Consider the following 20,366-nt stretch of genomic DNA (forward strand, 5'->3'; position numbering starts at 1 on the left):
AGGGGGGGTGGACATGGGTGACAGGGGGGGTGGACATGGGTGACAGGGGGGGTGGACATGGGTGACAGGGGGGGTGGACATGGGTGACAGGGGGGGTGGACATGGGTGACAGGGGGGGTGGACATGGGTGACAGGGGGGGTGGACATGGGTGACAGGGGGGGTGGACATGGGTGACAGGGGGGGTGGACATGGGTGACAGGGGGGGTGGACATGGGTGACAGGGGGGGGTGGACATGGGTGACAGGGGGGGTGGACATGGGTGACAGGGGGGGTGGACATGGGTGACAGGGGGGGTGGACATGGGTGACAGGGGGGGTGGACATGGGTGACAGGGGGGGTGGACATGGGTGACAGGGGGGGTGGACATGGGTGACAGGGGGGGTGGACATGGGTGACAGGGGGGGTGGACATGGGTGACAGGGGGGGTGGACATGGGTGACAGGGGGGGTGGACATGGGTGACAGGGGGGGTGGACATGGGTGACAGGGGGGGTGGACATGGGTGACAGGGGGGGTGGACATGGGTGACAGGGGGGGTGGACATGGGTGACAGGGGGGGTGGACATGGGTGACAGGGGGGGGTGGACATGGGTGACAGGGGGGGTGGACATGGGTGACAGGGGGGGTGGACATGGGTGACAGGGGGGGGTGGACATGGGTGACAGGGGGGGGTGGACATGGGTGACAGGGGGGGTGGACATGGGTGACAGGGGGGGTGGACATGGGTGACAGGGGGGGTGGACATGGGTGACAGGGGGGGTGGACATGGGTGACAGGGGGGGTGGACATGGGTGACAGGGGGGGTGGACATGGGTGACAGGGGGGGTGGACATGGGTGACAGGGGGGGTGGACATGGGTGACAGGGGGGGTGGACATGGGTGACAGGGGGGGTGGACATGGGTGACAGGGGGGGTGGACATGGGTGACGGGGGGGTGGACATGGGTGACGGGGGGGTGGACATGGGTGACGGGGGGGTGGACATGGGTGACGGGGGGGTGGACATGGGTGACGGGGGGGTGGACATGGGTGACGGGGGGGTGGACATGGGTGACAGGGGGGGTGGACATGGGTGACAGGGGGGGTGGACATGGGTGACAGGGGGGGTGGACATGGGTGACAGGGGGGGTGGACATGGGTGACAGGGGGGGTGGACATGGGTGACAGGGGGGGTGGACATGGGTGACAGGGGGGGTGGACATGGGTGACAGGGGGGGTGGACATGGGTGACAGGGGGGGTGGACATGGGTGACAGGGGGGGGTGGACATGGGTGACAGGGGGGGGTGGACATGGGTGACAGGGGGGGTGGACATGGGTGACAGGGGGGGTGGACATGGGTGACAGGGGGGGTGGACATGGGTGACAGGGGGGGTGGACATGGGTGACAGGGGGGGTGGACATGGGTGACAGGGGGGGTGGACATGGGTGACAGGGGGGGTGGACATGGGTGACAGGGGGGGTGGACATGGGTGACAGGGGGGGTGGACATGGGTGACAGGGGGGGTGGACATGGGTGACAGGGGGGGTGGACATGGGTGACAGGGGGGGTGGACATGGGTGACAGGGGGTCAGAGGGGTGGACATGGGGGTAAAAGAGGGACAGGAGTGACAGAGAGGGGTGGACTGGGGTGACAAAGGGACAGATGGGTGAAGAGGAGGGTGGACATGGGTGACAGGGTAGACTACGGGGGTAGACGGGGTAAACATGAGTGACAGAGATGGACAGGGGGGTGGACAAGGCAGACATGGATGACAGGGGGGGTGGACATGGGTGACAGGGGGGGTGGACATGGGTGACAGGGGGGTCAGAGGGGTGGACATGGGGGTAAAAGAGGGACAGGAGTGACAGAGAGGGGTGGACTGGGGTGACAAAGGGACAGATGGGTGAACAGGAGGGTGGACATGGGTGACAGGGTAGACTACGGGGGTAGACGGGGTAAACATGAGTGACAGAGATGGACAGGGGGGTGGACAAGGCAGACATGGATGACAGGAGGGTGGACATGGGTGAGAGGGGAGGTGGACATGGGTGACATTAAGGTGAACATGGGTGACAGGGAGGGTGGACATGGGTGACATTAAGGTGAACATGGGTGACAGGGAGGGTGGACATGGGTGACAGGGTAGACTGGGGAGTGGACAAGGCAGACATGGATGACAGGAAGGTGGAAATGGGTGACGGGGATGATAGGTGGGGGGACATGTGTGAGAGGGGGTGGACATGAGTGACGGGGAGGGTGGACATGGGTGACAGGGGGAGGGTGGACATGGGTGACAGGGGGAGGGTGGACATGGGTGACAGGGGGAGGGTGGACATGGGTGACAGGGGGAGGGTGGACATGGGTGACAGGGGGAGGGTGGACATGGGTGACAGGGGGAGGGTGGACATGGGTGACAGGGGGAGGGTGGACATGGGTGACAGGGGGAGGGTGGACATGGGTGACAGGGGGAGGGTGGACATGGGTGACAGGGGGAGGGTGGACATGGGTGACAGGGGGAGGGTGGACATGGGTGACAGGGGGAGGGTGGACATGGGTGACAGGGGGAGGGTGGGATTACATGGGTGACTGGGTGGGATTACATGGGTGACTGGGTGGGATTACATGGGTGACTGGGTGGGATTACATGGGTGACTGGGTGGGATTACATGGGTGACTGGGTGGGATTACATGGGTGACTGGGTGGGATTACATGGGTGACTGGGTGGGATTACATGGGTGACTGGGTGGGATTACATGGGTGACTGGGTGGGATTACATGGGTGACTGGGTGGGATTACATGGGTGACTGGGTGGGATTACATGGGTGACTGGGTGGGATTACATGGGTGACTGGGTGGGATTACATGGGTGACTGGGTGGGATTACATGGGTGACTGGGTGGGATTACATGGGTGACTGGGTGGGATTACATGGGTGACTGGGTGGGATTACATGGGTGACTGGGTGGGGGGGAAGGGTGATAGAGATGGACAGGGAGGTGGACAAGGCGGACATGGCTGACGGGGGGGGGGGGGGGGGTGACAGGGGTAGGCAGACATGGCTGACAGGGGGGGACAGAGGGTGGACCTGGGTGACGGGGGGGGGGGGGTTTAGACAGGGTTGAGAAGGTGAACAGAGGGGTGGAAAGGGTACGGTACCTTAAGCAAGCCGGCCCGCGCAGCTTGCAGTTCCACAGCAGGCACGGGAGTCCGGCGCAGGTGCAGCTCGTTCCGCCCCAGGCAGGGACCCATTTTCGGCTCCCTGCGCCGTAAGGGAGAGGGGGACGGAGGGTGAAGGAGGGGGACGCGGGGAACACAGGGAACAGAGGAGGAAGGAGGGGGGGAACACGGGGGACGCGGGAGACGGAGCGGAACACAGGAGACGGGAGGAGATGCAGGGGGACGCTGTGCGCGCAGTGCGCACGCAGACTTCCCTTCCCCCCTGCGCCGTCAGGCCGGGGCGGGACATTTAAAAAAATAATAATAATAAAAAATAAAAAAATCACGGCAAAATCCCGCGGCACCACGGGCAGTGCTGAACGGCACACACGTGTGCCGCGGCACCACGGTTGGGAATCACTGCACTACACATATACAGCTCTACTGTGTACACATACAGCTCAGCTACATGCACATTACACATACAGCTCTACTGTGTACACATACAGCTCAGCTACATGTACATTACACATATACAGCTCTACTGTGTACACATACAGCTCAGCTACATGTACATTACACATATACAGCTCTACTGTGTACACACACAGCTCAGCTACATGCACATTACACATATACAGCTCTACTGTGTACACACACAGCTCAGCTACATGTACATTACACATATACAGCTCTACTGTGTACACATACAGCTCAGCTACATGCACATTACACATATACAGCACTACTGTGTACACATACAGCTCAGCTACATGCACATTACACATATACAGCTCTACTGTGTACACATACAGCTCAGCTACATGCACATTACACATATACAGCACTACTGTGTACACATACAGCTCAGCTACATGTACATTACACATATACAGCTCTACTGTGTACACATACAGCTCAGCTACATGTACATTACACATATACAGCTCTACTGTGTACACATACAGCTCAGCTACATGCACATTACACATATACAGCTCTACTGTGTACACACACAGCTCAGCTACATGCACATTACACATATACAGCTCTACTGTGTACACACACAGCTCAGCTACATGCACATTACACATATACAGCTCTACTGTGTACACATACAGCTCAGCTACATGTACATTACACATATACAGCTCTACTGTGTACACATACAGCTCAGCTACATGTACATTACACATATACAGCTCTACTGTGTACACATACAGCTCAGCTACATGTACATAACACATATACAGCACTACTGTGTACACATACAGCTCAGCTACATGTACATTACACATATACAGCTCTACTGTGTACTCATACAGCTCAGCTACATGTACATTACACATATACAGCTCTACTGTGTACACATACAGCTCAGCTACATGTACATTACACATATACAGCTCTACTGTGTACACATACAGCTCAGCTACATGTACATTACACATATACAGCTCTACTGTGTACACATACAGCTCAGCTACATGCACATTACACATATACAGCTCTACTGTGTACACATACAGCTCAGCTACATGTACATTACACATATACAGCTCTACTGTGTACACATACAGCTCAGCTACATGCACATTACACATATACAGCCCTACTGTGTACACATACAGCTCAGCTACATGCACATTACACATATACAGCTCTACTGTGTACACATACAGCTCAGCTACATGCACATTACACATATACAGCTCTACTGTGTACACATACAGCTCAGCTACATGTACATTACACATATACAGCTCTACTGTGTACACACACAGCTCAGCTACATGCACATTACACATATACAGCTCTACTGTGTACACATACAGCTCAGCTACATGTACATTACACATATACAGCTCAGCTACATGTACATTACACATATACAGCTCTACTGTGTACACATACAGCTCAGCTACATGCACATTACACATATACAGCACTACTGTGTACACATACAGCTCAGCTACATGTACATTACACATATACAGCTCTACTGTGTACTCATACAGCTCAGCTACATGTACATTACACATACAGCTCTACTGTGTACACATACAGCTCAGCTACATGTACATTACACATATACAGCTCTACTGTGTACACATACAGCTCAGCTACATGCACATTACACATATACAGCACTACTGTGCACACATACAGCTCAGCTACATGCACATTACACATATACAGCTCTACTGTGTACACATACAGCTCAGCTACATGTACATTACACATATACAGCTCTACTGTGTACACATACAGCTCAGCTACATGTACATTACACATATACAGCTCTACTGTGTACACATACAGCTCAGCTACATGTACATTACACATATACAGCTCTACTGTGTACACATACAGCTCAGCTACATGTACATTACACATATACAGCTCTACTGTGTACACATACAGCTCAGCTACATGCACATTACATATATACAGCTCTACTGTGTACACATACAGCTCAGCTACATGTACATTACATATATACAGCTCTACTGTGTACACATACAGCTCAGCTACATGTACATTACACATATACAGCTCTACTGTGTACACATACAGCTCAGCTACATGCACATTACATATATACAGCTCTACTGTGTACACATACAGCTCAGCTACATGTACATTACACATATACAGCTCTACTGTGTACACATACAGCTCAGCTACATGTACATTACACATATACAGCTCTACTGTGTACACATACAGCTCAGCTACATGTACATTACACATACAGCTCAGCTACATGCACATTACACATACAGCTCAGCTACATGTACATTACACATATACAGCACTACTGTGTACACATACAGCTCAGCTACATGTACATTACACATATACAGCACTACTGTGTACACATACAGCTCAGCTACATGCACATTACACATATACAGCTCTACTGTGTACACATACAGCTCAGCTACATGCATATTACACATATACAGCACTACTGTGTACACATACAGCTCAGCTACATGTACATTACACATATACAGCTCTACTGTGTACACATACAGCTCAGCTACATGTACATTACACATATACAGCTCTACTGTGTACACATACAGCTCAGCTACATGCACATTACACATATACAGCACTACTGTGTACACATACAGCTCAGCTACATGTACATTACACATATACAGCTCTACTGTGTACACATACAGCTCAGCTACATGTACATTACACATATACAGCTCTACTGTGTACACATACAGCTCAGCTACATGTACATTACACATATACAGCTCTACTGTGTACACACACAGCTCAGCTACATGTACATTACACATATACAGCTCTACTGTGTACACATACAGCTCAGCTACATGCACATTACACATACAGCTCTACTGTGTACACATACAGCTCAGCTACATGTACATTACACATATACAGCACTACTGTGTACACATACAGCTCAGCTACATGCACATTACACATATACAGCTCTACTGTGTACACATACAGCTCAGCTACATGCACATTACACATATACAGCACTACTGTGTACACATACAGCTCAGCTACATGTACATTACACATATACAGCTCTACTGTGTACACATACAGCTCAGCTACATGTACATTACACATATACAGCTCTACTGTGTACACACACAGCTCAGCTACATGCACATTACACATATACAGCTCTACTGTGTACACACACAGCTCAGCTACATGCACATTACACATATACAGCTCTACTGTGTACACACACAGCTCAGCTACATGCACATTACACATATACAGCTCTACTGTGTACACATACAGCTCAGCTACATGTACATTACACATATACAGCTCTACTGTGTACACACACAGCTCAGCTACATGTACATTACACATATACAGCTCTACTGTGTACACATACAGCTCAGCTACATGCACATTACACATACAGCTCTACTGTGTACACATACAGCTCAGCTACATGTACATTACACATATACAGCACTACTGTGTACACATACAGCTCAGCTACATGCACATTACACATATACAGCTCTACTGTGTACACATACAGCTCAGCTACATGCACATTACACATATACAGCACTACTGTGTACACATACAGCTCAGCTACATGTACATTACACATATACAGCTCTACTGTGTACACATACAGCTCAGCTACATGTACATTACACATATACAGCTCTACTGTGTACACATACAGCTCAGCTACATGCACATTACACATATACAGCTCTACTGTGTACACACACAGCTCAGCTACATGCACATTACACATATACAGCTCTACTGTGTACACACACAGCTCAGCTACATGCACATTACACATATACAGCTCTACTGTGTACACACACAGCTCAGCTACATGCACATTACACATATACAGCTCTACTGTGTACACATACAGCTCAGCTACATGTACATAACACATATACAGCACTACTGTGTACACATACAGCTCAGCTACATGTACATTACACATATACAGCTCTACTGTGTACACATACAGCTCAGCTACATGTACATTACACATATACAGCTCTACTGTGTACACATACAGCTCAGCTACATGCACATTACACATATACATGCACATTACACATATACAGCCCTACTGTGTACACATACAGCTCAGCTACATGCACATTACACATATACAGCCCTACTGTGTATACATACAGCTCAGCTACATGCACATTACACATATACAGCTCTACTGTGTACACATACAGCTCAGCTACATGTACATTACACATATACAGCTCTACTGTGTACACACACAGCTCAGCTACATGCACATTACACATATACAGCTCTACTGGGTACACATACAGCTCAGCTACATGTACATTACACATACAGCTCAGCTACATGCACATTACACATACAGCTCAGCTACATGTACATTACACATATACAGCACTACTGTGTACACATACAGCTCAGCTACATGTACATTACACATATACAGCACTACTGTGTACACATACAGCTCATCTACATGCACATTACACATATACAGCTCTACTGTGTACACATACAGCTCAGCTACATGCACATTACACATATACAGCACTACTGTGTACACATACAGCTCAGCTACATGTACATTACACATATACAGCTCTACTGTGTACACATACAGCTCAGCTACATGTACATTACACATATACAGCTCTACTGTGTACACATACAGCTCAGCTACATGCACATTACACATATACAGCTCTACTGTGTACACATACAGCTCAGCTACATGTACATTACACATATACAGCTCTACTGTGTACACATACAGCTCAGCTACATGTACATTACACATATACTGCACTACTGTGTACACATACAGCTCAGCTACATGTACATTACACATATACAGCTCTACTGTGTACACATACAGCTCAGCTACATGTACATTACACATATACAGCTCTACTGTGTACACATACAGCTCAGCTACATGCACATTACACATATACAGCTCTACTGTGTACACATACAGCTCAGCTACATGTACATTACACATATACAGCTCTACTGTGTACACATACAGCTCAGCTACATGCACATTACACATATACAGCACTACTGTGTACACATACAGCTCAGCTACATGCACATTACACATATACAGCTCTACTGTGTACACATACAGCTCAGCTACATGTACATTACACATATACAGCTCTACTGTGTACACATACAGCTCAGCTACATGTACATTACACATATACAGCTCTACTGTGTACACATACAGCTCAGCTACATGTACATTACACATATACAGCTCTACTGTGTACACATACAGCTCAGCTACATGCACATTACACATATACAGCTCTACTGTGTACACATACAGCTCAGCTACATGTACATTACACATATACAGCTCTACTGTGTACACATACAGCTCAGCTACATGCACATTACACATATACAGCTCTACTGTGTACACATACAGCTCAGCTACATGCACATTACACATATACAGCCCTACTGTGTACACATACAGCTCAGCTACATGCACATTACACATATACAGCTCTACTGTGTACACATACAGCTCAGCTACATGCACATTACACATATACAGCTCTACTGTGTACACATACAGCTCAGCTACATGCACATTACACATATACAGCTCTACTGTGTACACACACAGCTCAGCTACATGCACATTACACATATACAGCTCTACTGTGTACACATACAGCTCAGCTACATGTACATTACACATACAGCTCAGCTACATGCACATTACACATACAGCTCAGCTACATGTACATTACACATATACAGCACTACTGTGTACACATACAGCTCAGCTACATGTACATTACACATATACAGCACTACTGTGTACACATACAGCTCAGCTACATGCACATTACACATATACAGCTCTACTGTGTACACATACAGCTCAGCTACATGCACATTACACATATACAGCACTACTGTGTACACATACAGCTCAGCTACATGTACATTACACATATACAGCTCTACTGTGTACACATACAGCTCAGCTACATGTACATTACACATATACAGCTCTACTGTGTACACATACAGCTCAGCTACATGCACATTACACATATACAGCTCTACTGTGTACACATACAGCTCAGCTACATGTACATTACACATATACAGCTCTACTGTGTACACATACAGCTCAGCTACATGTACATTACACATATACTGCACTACTGTGTACACATACAGCTCAGCTACATGTACATTACACATATACAGCTCTACTGTGTACACATACAGCTCAGCTACATGTACATTACACATATACAGCTCTACTGTGTACACATACAGCTCAGCTACATGCACATTACACATATACAGCTCTACTGTGTACACATACAGCTCAGCTACATGTACATTACACATATACAGCTCTACTGTGTACACATACAGCTCAGCTACATGCACATTACACATATACAGCACTACTGTGTACACATACAGTTCAGCTACATGCACATTACACATATACAGCTCTACTGTGTACACATACAGCTCAGCTACATGTACATTACACATATACAGCTCTACTGTGTACACATACAGCTCAGCTACATGTACATTACACATATACAGCTCTACTGTGTACACATACAGCTCAGCTACATGTACATTACACATATACAGCTCTACTGTGTACACATACAGCTCAGCTACATGCACATTACACATATACAGCTCTACTGTGTACACATACAGCTCAGCTACATGCACATTACACATATACAGCTCTACTGTGTACACATACAGCTCAGCTACATGTACATTACACATATACAGCTCTACTGTGTACACATACAGCACAGCTACATGCACATTACACATATACAGCTCTACTGTGTACACATACAGCTCAGCTACATGTACATTACACATATACAGCACTACTGTGTACACATACAGCTCAGCTACATGTACATTACACATATACAGCTCTACTGTGTACACATACAGCTCAGCTACATGCACATTACACATATACAGCTCTACTGTGTACACATACAGCTCAGCTACATGCACATTACACATATACAGCTCTACTGTGTACACACACAGCTCAGCTACATGCACATTACACATATACAGCTCTACTGTGTACACATACAGCTCAGCTACATGTACATTACACATATACAGCTCTACTGTGTACACATACAGCTCAGCTACATGCACATTACACACAGCTCTGCTGCAGACATATATAACACACACATACACAGCTCTGCACCACGCACATCACACACACACAGCTCTGCTGCATACACATAACTTCAGCTCATCCAGCAGCGATCACAACCAGCACAGCAGAGTCCTGCATACACTGAGCAGATGAGCCTAGAGCAGCAGCCCCTGATCATGTGACTCCTCCTCCTCTTTCTCCATGTGACTGATCACATGACTGTGACATCATGGCAGGTGGTGTAAGCACAGGGTAAGTACACGGCTCTGTACAGTCTGCGGTGGAGGTATGTAGTGTATATATATATATATATATGAGGATTGTGATGTCATCAGGAGGAGTCGCAGTTCTCGGTGACGTCATTACGGGGGACATAGAAATTATTGAAGAACTTTTATTTACTTTGTATTTGTGGATGTAAACAGCAGCGATTCCTCCATTGTTACCATTAACCCTTTAATGACTCGGTGTATGTACATTTTGTTTCCTCCTCGCCCTCTAATGACGCTTTTAGTTTCCCTCTTACAGACCCATATGAGGACTTGTTTTTTGGCAGCAGAGATTCCCTATTAGTCCCCTGAGTATATATCAGTGTATTTAGATCAGTGTTTCCCAACCAGGGTGCCTCCAGCTGTTGCTCTCCACTGTCTGTACCTGCCTGTCTGTGTCCCAATGGATGTAACTAATATAAAGTAACATTCCTTATATAGAGAACAGTGCTGAGGTCTCTCCAGGTTCCTATAAGGTGTCAGGACGTGGCGGTGTATTTCTCCATGGAGGAGTGGGAGTATGTAGAAGGACACAAGGATCAGTACAAGGATCAGGTGATGATGGAGGATCAGCAGCCCCTCACATCAGCAGGTAATAGACATGACTATATACACACGTCCTCTCATTATTTGTATGTAAAGAATGAATTCAGTCTCTGTATGTGTTCCCTACAGTCAGATCCAGTAAGAGAACAGCAGCAGAGAGGTGTCCCCGTCCTCTTCTTCCACAGGATCAGGATCAGGTAGATGGAGATATTCCCTATGATCTGTAGAAGGGCTGTGAAGCTCTTGTGTTCAGTCTTGTTTTATCCTACAGTATTATATGCTTTATACTTGTGGTGGAGATGACAGGATTAGCGCCGACATTACATAATTTTTTGGTGAATTTTCTACAAGTTTCTCATATCATGTTTAGGACCTGTTAGGGCTTCAGGCTGGGCCTAGAGACATTGTAGCTATCACATCATAAATTTATCTCGACACCTGTACTTATTAGCTGCTGAATACTACAGAGGAAATTATTTTCTTTTTGGAATGCTCTCTGATGACATCACGAGCACAGTTCTCTCTGCTGACGTTATTATAATAATAACGCTTTATTTATTGTTGTCCTTAGTGGGATTTGAACCCAAGTCCCCAGCACTATAAGGCAGCAGTGCTAACCACTGAGCCACCATGCTGCCCTTAGCATACATCTGCTATGAATGGTTACTAAAATGGACAGAGATGTCAGCAGAGAGCACTGTGCTCGTGATGTCATCAGTGTTCCAAAAAGAAAGGAATTTCCTCTGTAGCATTCAGCAGCTAATAAGTACTGGAAGGATTAGGATTTTTTAATAGAAGTAATTTTACAAATATGTTTAACTTTCTGGCACCAGTTGATTTAAAAGAAAAAAGGTTTTCACCGGAGTACCCCTTTAATATCTACATCTCAGGCTAGAGAAATATAAAACTGTCTAAGACCCACATACATTCTGTTACATACTTTTCAAAATAGATACCTCCTTTTTGTAGCTATTGAACTGTATCATTTTAAAGGTGTATTCCGGTGGAAAACTATTTTTTTTTTTAATTTTTTTATTCAATTTGTGCCGGAAAGTTAAACAAATTTGTAAATTACTTCTATTTCAAATCTTAATCCTTCCAGTACTTATCAGCTGCTGTTTGATCCACAGAAAGTTCTTTTCTCTTTGGATTCCCTTTCTGTCTGACCACAGTGCTCTCTGCTGACACCTCTGTGCATTTTAGGAACTGTCCAGGGTAGGAGCAAATCCCCATAGCAAACCTCTCCTGCTCTGGACAGTTCCTGACATGGACAGAGGTGTCAGCAGAGAGCACTTCCAGTAGTCCAGAGAAGTTCAGTGTGTGCAGCGAGCGGGTGTGTCCCTTTCTGAGCTCCTCCAGACTTCCAGAGGCAAAGCAGCAGGTGTTACATCAGCCTTTCCCAGGAGCGTGGCAGGCTCCTCAGGAGAGCCTCCCTGCATGGAGTCTCGGGCCTCCACTCCTCGTTCTTCCAGGCTGGCGTGGAGTGGAGAGATAACTGCAACAGCCAATGTTCCGGCCGGAGGAAGAAGATCTAGCAGAGTCTGCAGCAATGCAGGCTCTGCTCCTCCGGCAACGGTTGCCAGCCAGAGATCTGGTGGAAAGAAGGCGAGGAGGAAGACCATTGAGATGTGGGCAGAAAGAGGGCCCAAGGAATCCAGCGAGACCTTCTGTTCCCGCATGACAGCACGCTTTTCAGAGTTTGAGCGGTGTGGTAAGGAGCTAAGATTTGCCAGAGAAGACCTGCGCGGGACTCAGAATCTGGCAAACTCTGGGTCCAGGAGGAACAAGCCAGAGCTGAGGAAAAAAATCACAGCCCTGAAGGCTGAGATAGAAAAGCTGGAGGAGAGGAGAGCCGAGATCCTGGATGGGAGCGGTCTTTTCCGGGAAAAACTGGTGAATGGAGACCGGTTTACCGCCATGAAATCCCCAGGTAAGGTGGAGGTGGATGATAGGGAGAGTAGTGGCGGTAAAGAAAGTGAGGATGGTGGTGATGAGGAGGAGGAGAGGGTGGAGGGACTTGCTGTGCCTGTTCCCTGTGACACCCAGACCACCCAGGACAGCTACATTGAACGGGCCCAGGTGGCGCTTCCTTCCAGTGACAGCGAGGAGGATGATGTGGAGAGTGAGGCTGGGGGCTTATTGAGGGCTATAGTCATGCAGGAGTCCCCAGCCCACCTCCAGAATGTTACTTTTGGGAATGATTTATGTGATGATGTGGCAGTGAAGAGGAAAGCTAAGAAGCAAAAGACCCAAGAATCTGTACAATATGTATTTGTTCCTTTCCAGCAGTCTGGGCCAGCTGCAAAGCTGGTTCAGGCTGCTGAGCCCCCCAGACTGCCAGACCCTGTTTCTGTGGTGGAACAGAGCCAGCATGGGGGGATACAGCATGGCGTCAGCAAAGGCAGAGGGCGCAATAGATGTGAAGCCCACCCATCTTGCCGGTAGGGAGGGGCAGGATGGGCTCATGGTGGGCAGTGGCGAGGCAAGCTATGCTGCCGTGTGCTTGGGGGGCGGTTCCCCGAGTGCTATGGGCATTACCGGCGCTGCGGGGCACTCCCCTGTGAGGGGGGGGAGTGTCCGGGTGCCGGTGGAGGAAAGTGGTAGGTCTGTGTGCTCGGGGGGCGGTTCTCCGAGTACTGTGTATTCTGTGGGCGCTGCGGGGCACTCCCCTGTGAGGGGGGGGAGTGTCCGGGTGCCGGTGGAGGAAAGTGGTAGGTCTGTGTGCTCGGGGGGCGGTTCTCCGAGTACTGTGTATTCTGTGGGTGCTGCGGGGCACTCCTCTGTGAGGGGGGGGAGTGTCCGGGCGCCGGCATCATCCACAGAACCCGTGCGGTCGGGAAAAGTAGGTGCTGGCACTGTGGGAGGAGCTGGGGTGCGCCCGGAGGGGCAGCCCCAGACTCCGGAAGTGACTTCAGCTATGGAGAAAAAACTATCAGCATCGACCACGGCAGCTAAGCCAGAAAAAGAGTGTAATAAAACCTGCAACACTACAAGTCCCAGCCAGCCCAGAAACTTAGTCAGGATAAGAGTGCTGGATGTGAGAATGCTGAGTGTGGAAGTGTCGTGGATGAGAGGAGTGTATGTGGGAGAGTTAGTGGAGTGAATGATAGTGGGAGTAGTAGTGGTATGGATGGGAAGAAAGATGGTGAGAGTAGTGGTGTGAATGGTGTTGTAAGTGGGTCTGGGTCTGGTCCGGCTGCCCCCCCGGTAGTGACTGCTCCTAGGAGCTATGCCAATGTCGCTGTCAGGGGTTCAGGGGGGTCCCCGTCTCCGTCTGGCTCTGGAGGCCTCTTGCAACAGCGCCTCCTGGAGGCTCTATGCAGGGGTGACAGGTCGATCCAGGTAGAGGGGAGGGGTGAGGTCGACCTGTCTTTCTGGATAGAGAGGCATGGTTTGGGGGCTTTTCGAGAGAGAAATAGGGAGGTGGTCTGGTCCCTCCCGACACCCGGGCAGGACAATAACCGTAGGAATGTGGTCCGTCTGATTTGGAGGGGCGAGGATGCGTGCCCACCTCGTGCAAAAGTGGTTGAGCTCCTCCTTCAGATGGAATTCAGGGCGAGTGACATCTTTGCCCTGATTCACCCCTATGGTTCGTCTGAGTTTGACGTCAGTTTCGTTCGGCCAGAGGGTCTTGAACTCTTCTGGTCGAACTACGAAGTGGCGAAGAACGAGCCCGGCTGGCGGGATTTCGCCGTAAAGGCGATTTCCCGTCAGAACTCTGTCAAGAAAGTGACCGTTTTGACCCGTAACGAGTCGCTTTCTTGTTATGACATCATGACCTGGCTTGGTCGGTATGGGTATGTGCGGACATGCCCAAGAAAAACTTAGATGAGCACGGGATCTGGTCCGGGGCCTGGACGTTTTCCGTCAAACTCAAGCGTTCAGGGAGTACAGTTGCCCATATTCCGTCAGCCGCCTTCCTTGGACGTGATAGGATCCAGGTCTTCTACCAGGGGCAGCCTAAGGTCTGTCACAGGTGTGGCAGCCCCACCCACCTTAGTCTGCGCTTTGTGTGGTGGGGTGGGTCATCTGGCCGCATCCTGTAGGCAGATCCGGTGCCACCTGTGTGGTGTCCTCGGACACCCTTTCAGCCGTTGTCCTAGCGCCTTCGCCCGTGCAGCGGCCGCTCCGGCTGAGGAGAGCTGTGAAGTTGCCTCAGCTGGGGAGGGCACGGGCAGGGATGGGGGCGCAACAGGGCTAGTGAGGAGGAAAAAGGCCCCGCCAAACTAAGGCGGGAGGAAAATCGGAGGAGTAGGGAGCTGGAGAGTGCCCAGGTGGCGGGGGTAGCTCCGGCCCCTGCTCCTGAAGCTGGCCCTGTAACCACTGAAGCCCTGGAGGAGGACGTGCTGGATGAGGAGGTCAGGAGGCTGCGCAAAGAGGAGGGCAATATGGCCGACACTTCTGATTCCTCCCACTATGAAAGTGTGGATGAGGAGAGTGGAGAGAGTCCTAAAAAGAAAGACAAGGGCAAAAGGAAAGGGAGAAAGAAGAGGTCAGAGCCCTCTGTTCCCTGTACTACGGGCCAGGTCCAAAACGGAAGCCTGATTGCCCCCCCTCTGATTGACCTGTCAAACCGTTACCTCGTCCTCGATACCATCTCCTCCCCCTCCTTGGAGGGGGAAGGTGAGGGCGGGGTGCCTAGGGAGAAGGAGCCTCTGGGGGGAACTGGGCCCTGTCCTATTAAGGCTCCTTCCTTGGAGGGCAGGGCTAGACCAGGGCCAGACGTAGACGGGGATCAAATGGACCAAACTGAATCAAAAAAAAGAACTAAGAGTGGTCCGGCCCTCTCATCTTCTTCGGGGGATGAGGGGGCTAAAAAGAAGGGAAAGAAAAAGTAAAGGGTGTGGCCGTCTAATTTAATCACCCTGTATGGCGGCACTCACCCCATTGACGCTGGCATCTATTAACTGTGCCAGCATAAAGTCAGATACGGCTAGATTCGCAGCCTTTGATTTTCTCGGCCATGTTGAAGCCGACATTTTCTTTTTACAGGAGACCAGGTTGTCAGATCTAGCCTCTCTGGTAAAAGCCAGGAGAGAGTGGAGGCGCGGTCCCTCCCACTGGTCTCTTGCGGCTGAGCCGTATAGTGGGGTGGCAGTCCTTTTTACCGCTCCTGTTGAATGCCGACGGGTTATTGAATTAGAAATGGGGAGGTGCCTGATCTTAGATGTCTTCATGAAGGGACAAGAGCTTCGGCTCATTAACATCTACGCCCCGCAAAGTAAGCGGGGCCGTAAAGATCTCTTTATGAGGATTAAGCCCTTTCTTTTTACAAGTCGGCAAGTGATCTTTGGAGGGGACTTCAATAATGTCACGAGGTCCCAAGATAGGAGAGGCTCCAATAGTCCGCTGACTTGTGATAGTGTGGCACTGATTAGCATAACTAGAGAAGCTCGCCTAGAGGACGCCCACATCCGGAGCCCCTCGGGCCACGCGGGTTTCACCTATCATCAAGGTAGTCGCAGGTCTAGGATAGATAGGTTTTATGTAAAGGAGGAAGCCGTCTCTTCCGCAGTGTCCGTGGTTGAGGTGGAGTTCTCCGATCACTGTATGATTTTGTTTTCCCTGAATGTTTCAGAGACCCCCCGGATGGGTAAAGGTTATTGGAAGCTGAATTCGTCCCTCCTGGAGGAAGCAGAGATAAGACAGTCCTTTGAGGATTTTCTTCAGAGTCAGGTACCTTTACTGGGCCTTTGTAGTAGTAAGTCAGAGTGGTGGGAGATATTCAAGAAGCGGGTTGCGGGGTTCTTCCGCCAGCTCTCGAGCCTCAGGTCCCTGAACAGGTATCGCCTGTATCAGGGTCTGAGGAGGAAACTCGAGCTCCTTGTCTCGACTGGAGGTAGCCAGGAGGATATCTCCAGAGTGAATTCCTTGCTGATGAGGTGTCAGTACGATAGGCACGCATCTTTGGTTTTTGAGAGGGATTTCGGGAAGTACCGCTCGCCCGACCCTTACAGAAACTGTAAGATGTCAGTGAGTAGTAAAGTCATTTCAGGACTGATTGATAGTACAGGATCTCTGAATCGGTCCAGATCAGGGATCTTGGAGGTCGTCAGATCCTTCTACTCACACCTCTTGGGGAGGAAGGATCTAGATCGAGACAGGATGTGGGCTTTCCTGCCTGAAACCATTCCTGAGCCAGGGGTAGACCCTTCTCTTGATGTTTTGGCAGAAGAAATCAGGGAAGAGGAAGTGAGACTGGCGATGGAGGGGCTCGCCCCCAAGAAGTCGCCAGGTCCGGATGGCTTAACATCCGAGTGGTACAGGACCTTTAAGGAGTCTTTAGCTCCCCTCTTGACTGATGTATTCAATGAGTGTCTCTCCTCGGGCACTCTGCCGAAGTCAACGAGGAGGTCAGCCCTGATTCTTCTGTCAAAGGGTAAAGATCCTAGCCGTATTGAGAATTGGAGGCCCATAGCTCTTCTCAATACGGACAGGAAGCTTCTGGCTAAGATACTGTTTAATCGGTTGGTGGAGTTTGCACCCCGGCTCCTTTCGGGGGCCCAGCACTGCTCTGTTCCAGGCCGAAGCACCTTAAGTGCTGTCCTTAGTGTCAGGGAGGCAGTGGAGCGGAGTAGTGCAGGTCTTTGGAAGGGGTACTTGCTGTCCTTGGATCAGGCCAAAGCATTTGATCGGGTGAACCACGAGTACCTCTGGTCCGTCCTCCTGAGATATGGCTTACCGAGTACTTTTGTTAATTGGCTTAAGATCTTGTATGCAGGGGCAGAGAGTTTCCCGCTGGTGAACGGGTGGTCTGGCCGCTCTTTTGAGGTGGGATCCGGAGTCCGTCAGGGTTGTCCTTTGAGCCCGCTTTTATACGTGTTCGCAATCGATCCCTTCGTCCGGAGGGTAGATTGTGGGCCGTTGGCGGGAGTCGGGATGAGTCTGGCGGAGCCGGCTGTCACCCAGAGAGTAGTGGCGTACGCTGACGATGTCACTATTTTCGTCTCCTCGAGAGAGGAGGTCGATGTGGTGATGTCGGAGGTGGACCGCTACTCGGAGGCATCCGGGTCTAAGATCAACCGGGATAAATGTGAGAGTCTCTGGCTGGGAGGAGGGGATCCCACGTTTGATCTCCCGGACACCCTCTCAGGGCCCCAAGAATCAGCAAAAGTCTTAGGCATCACATTCGGCCAGGATGATTATCCCACCAAAAACTGGGATGGTAAGCTCCAGGATGCCGCTCAGAAGGTGGACCAGTGGAAGGGTTGGTCTATGACCCTCAGGGAAAGGGTACACCTGATCAAATCATACCTGCTCCCCTTGTTTATCTATCTGGGCAGCGTATGTATCTTGCCAGAGGCTTACTACACTAGGATCTACAGCCTGTTTTTCCAACTGTTATGGGGGAACAGGATGAACCTAGTCAAGAGGGAGGTTACGTACCGCACGAGGAGACTAGGGGGTTTATCTATGGTAAACCCTGTGGTGTTCATTACGAACACCTTCTTGAAAGCTAACATCTCAAACCTCTGGTCAGAGAGGGCTTCTCCGTGGGTACTCTCCTGCAGGGAATGGTTTCGGCCTTTCTTTCAGGAATGGGAGAGAGGAGGGCGAGTGAAGGACCTCCGTACGCCCCATGGATATCTTCCGGCTTACGCTACCCCGACTCTGAAGGCAATACGTCGGTGGGGTCTGGGAGTGTGGGAGATCAGGACCCAGTCAAGGCAGTTCCTTGACAAACGGGTTCTGTTGACCCACTTCCAGAAGCCTCTGGCGCTCAGGGACTGCCCAGGTCGGGATCTGAGGGTGGGGTTGTATCTTTTAAACATGAAAAGGATCCCCCAGAAGTTTTGGAACTTGGCCTGGCGCTGCTTTCAGGGGAAGCTATATGTAAGGGACAACCTGAAGTGTAGGAACTCTGATGACCGGGGATGTCCCCGAGAAGAGTGCGGGGACACGCTGGAAAGCATGGACCACTTCCTGCTTCATTGTCCCTTTAATATAGGGGTTTACAACCGGGTGGGCGCTTCCATCGGCTGGAGTCAACTTGCCGGCCTTACCTATCCGGAGTGGGCTTATGGGGCATTCAGGTCCCTGGGTGGCCGAGACCGGGGCACTTTATTCTTAGTTAGTTTAGTGGTTAGGTACTACACGTGGAATGCACGGTGTTTAGTGTCTACCCAACAGAAAATCCTCTCCGAGGTGGAGGTCTGTAGGAATATCACCGGTGACCTTGGGAAGATCAGGTCTTTGGAGCATGGCAGTCTTGGTACCAGTAGGGCTTCTTTCCTGTGGAGAGGGTTTTCTTTTGATGTGCCCTAGGTACTAGGCCCTTAAGGTGAAGTACCTTATTTTGGCCAGGGATAGTGTATAAATCTTAGGGTGAGTATAGGGTCAGTTTCATGAAGGGATAGTGATAGGGTTAGAGGTTGATAGGGAGAGGAATTTAAATTTCATTTTATCAGGATTGCCATCCTTCTTCCTGGTGGGGGGCTATGCATGTCACCTTAGCCTTTTGTTTTGTTTTCTATGGATGGATTGTAAAGGGCTTGCAGGCAACCAAACTTGGGCCTTGTGGTTTTGGTGTATTGTACTGTTAATATTGCTTTGTTGTAGAATATGTATATATTGTTTTGTATATATTGTTCTGTTTACATTAGGTGGGTAGGGGTGTATTTTAGGTTGGGTGGGGGGTTTATGGGGGGTGGTGGTGGTGTGTACCCAGGACTGGACTGTTGCG

The 20,366-nt window shown here is 49.7% G+C and overlaps 2 protein-coding genes across 3 annotated transcripts in view; one reads left to right on the top strand and one right to left on the bottom strand.

Annotated features, from left to right (window-relative positions):
- LOC130295068 (uncharacterized) overlaps window positions 1-3,653 on the bottom strand; it is a gene marked incomplete at its 3' end in the record, with an annotated part of 238,076 nt that extends 234,423 nt beyond the window's left edge. The window contains exon 1 of the mRNA XM_056545368.1: window positions 3,140-3,653. The remainder of the gene's footprint in view (window positions 1-3,139) is intronic.
- Window positions 3,654-11,133: 7,480 nt separating this feature from the next.
- The window catches only part of LOC130296507 (oocyte zinc finger protein XlCOF6-like), a 33,552-nt gene continuing 24,319 nt past the window's right edge, over window positions 11,134-20,366 (top strand). For both annotated transcript variants that reach the window (XM_056548098.1, XM_056548107.1), the window contains exons 1-2: window positions 11,134-11,729; window positions 11,813-11,880. In XM_056548098.1, coding sequence (XP_056404073.1) covers window positions 11,642-11,729; window positions 11,813-11,880 — 156 coding nt within the window. In that variant the 5' untranslated portion in view covers window positions 11,134-11,641. The remainder of the gene's footprint in view (window positions 11,730-11,812; window positions 11,881-20,366) is intronic.

This window comes from Hyla sarda, chromosome 1 (genome assembly GCF_029499605.1).
Source record: "Hyla sarda isolate aHylSar1 chromosome 1, aHylSar1.hap1, whole genome shotgun sequence".
Classification (NCBI taxonomy): domain Eukaryota; kingdom Metazoa; phylum Chordata; class Amphibia; order Anura; family Hylidae; genus Hyla; species Hyla sarda.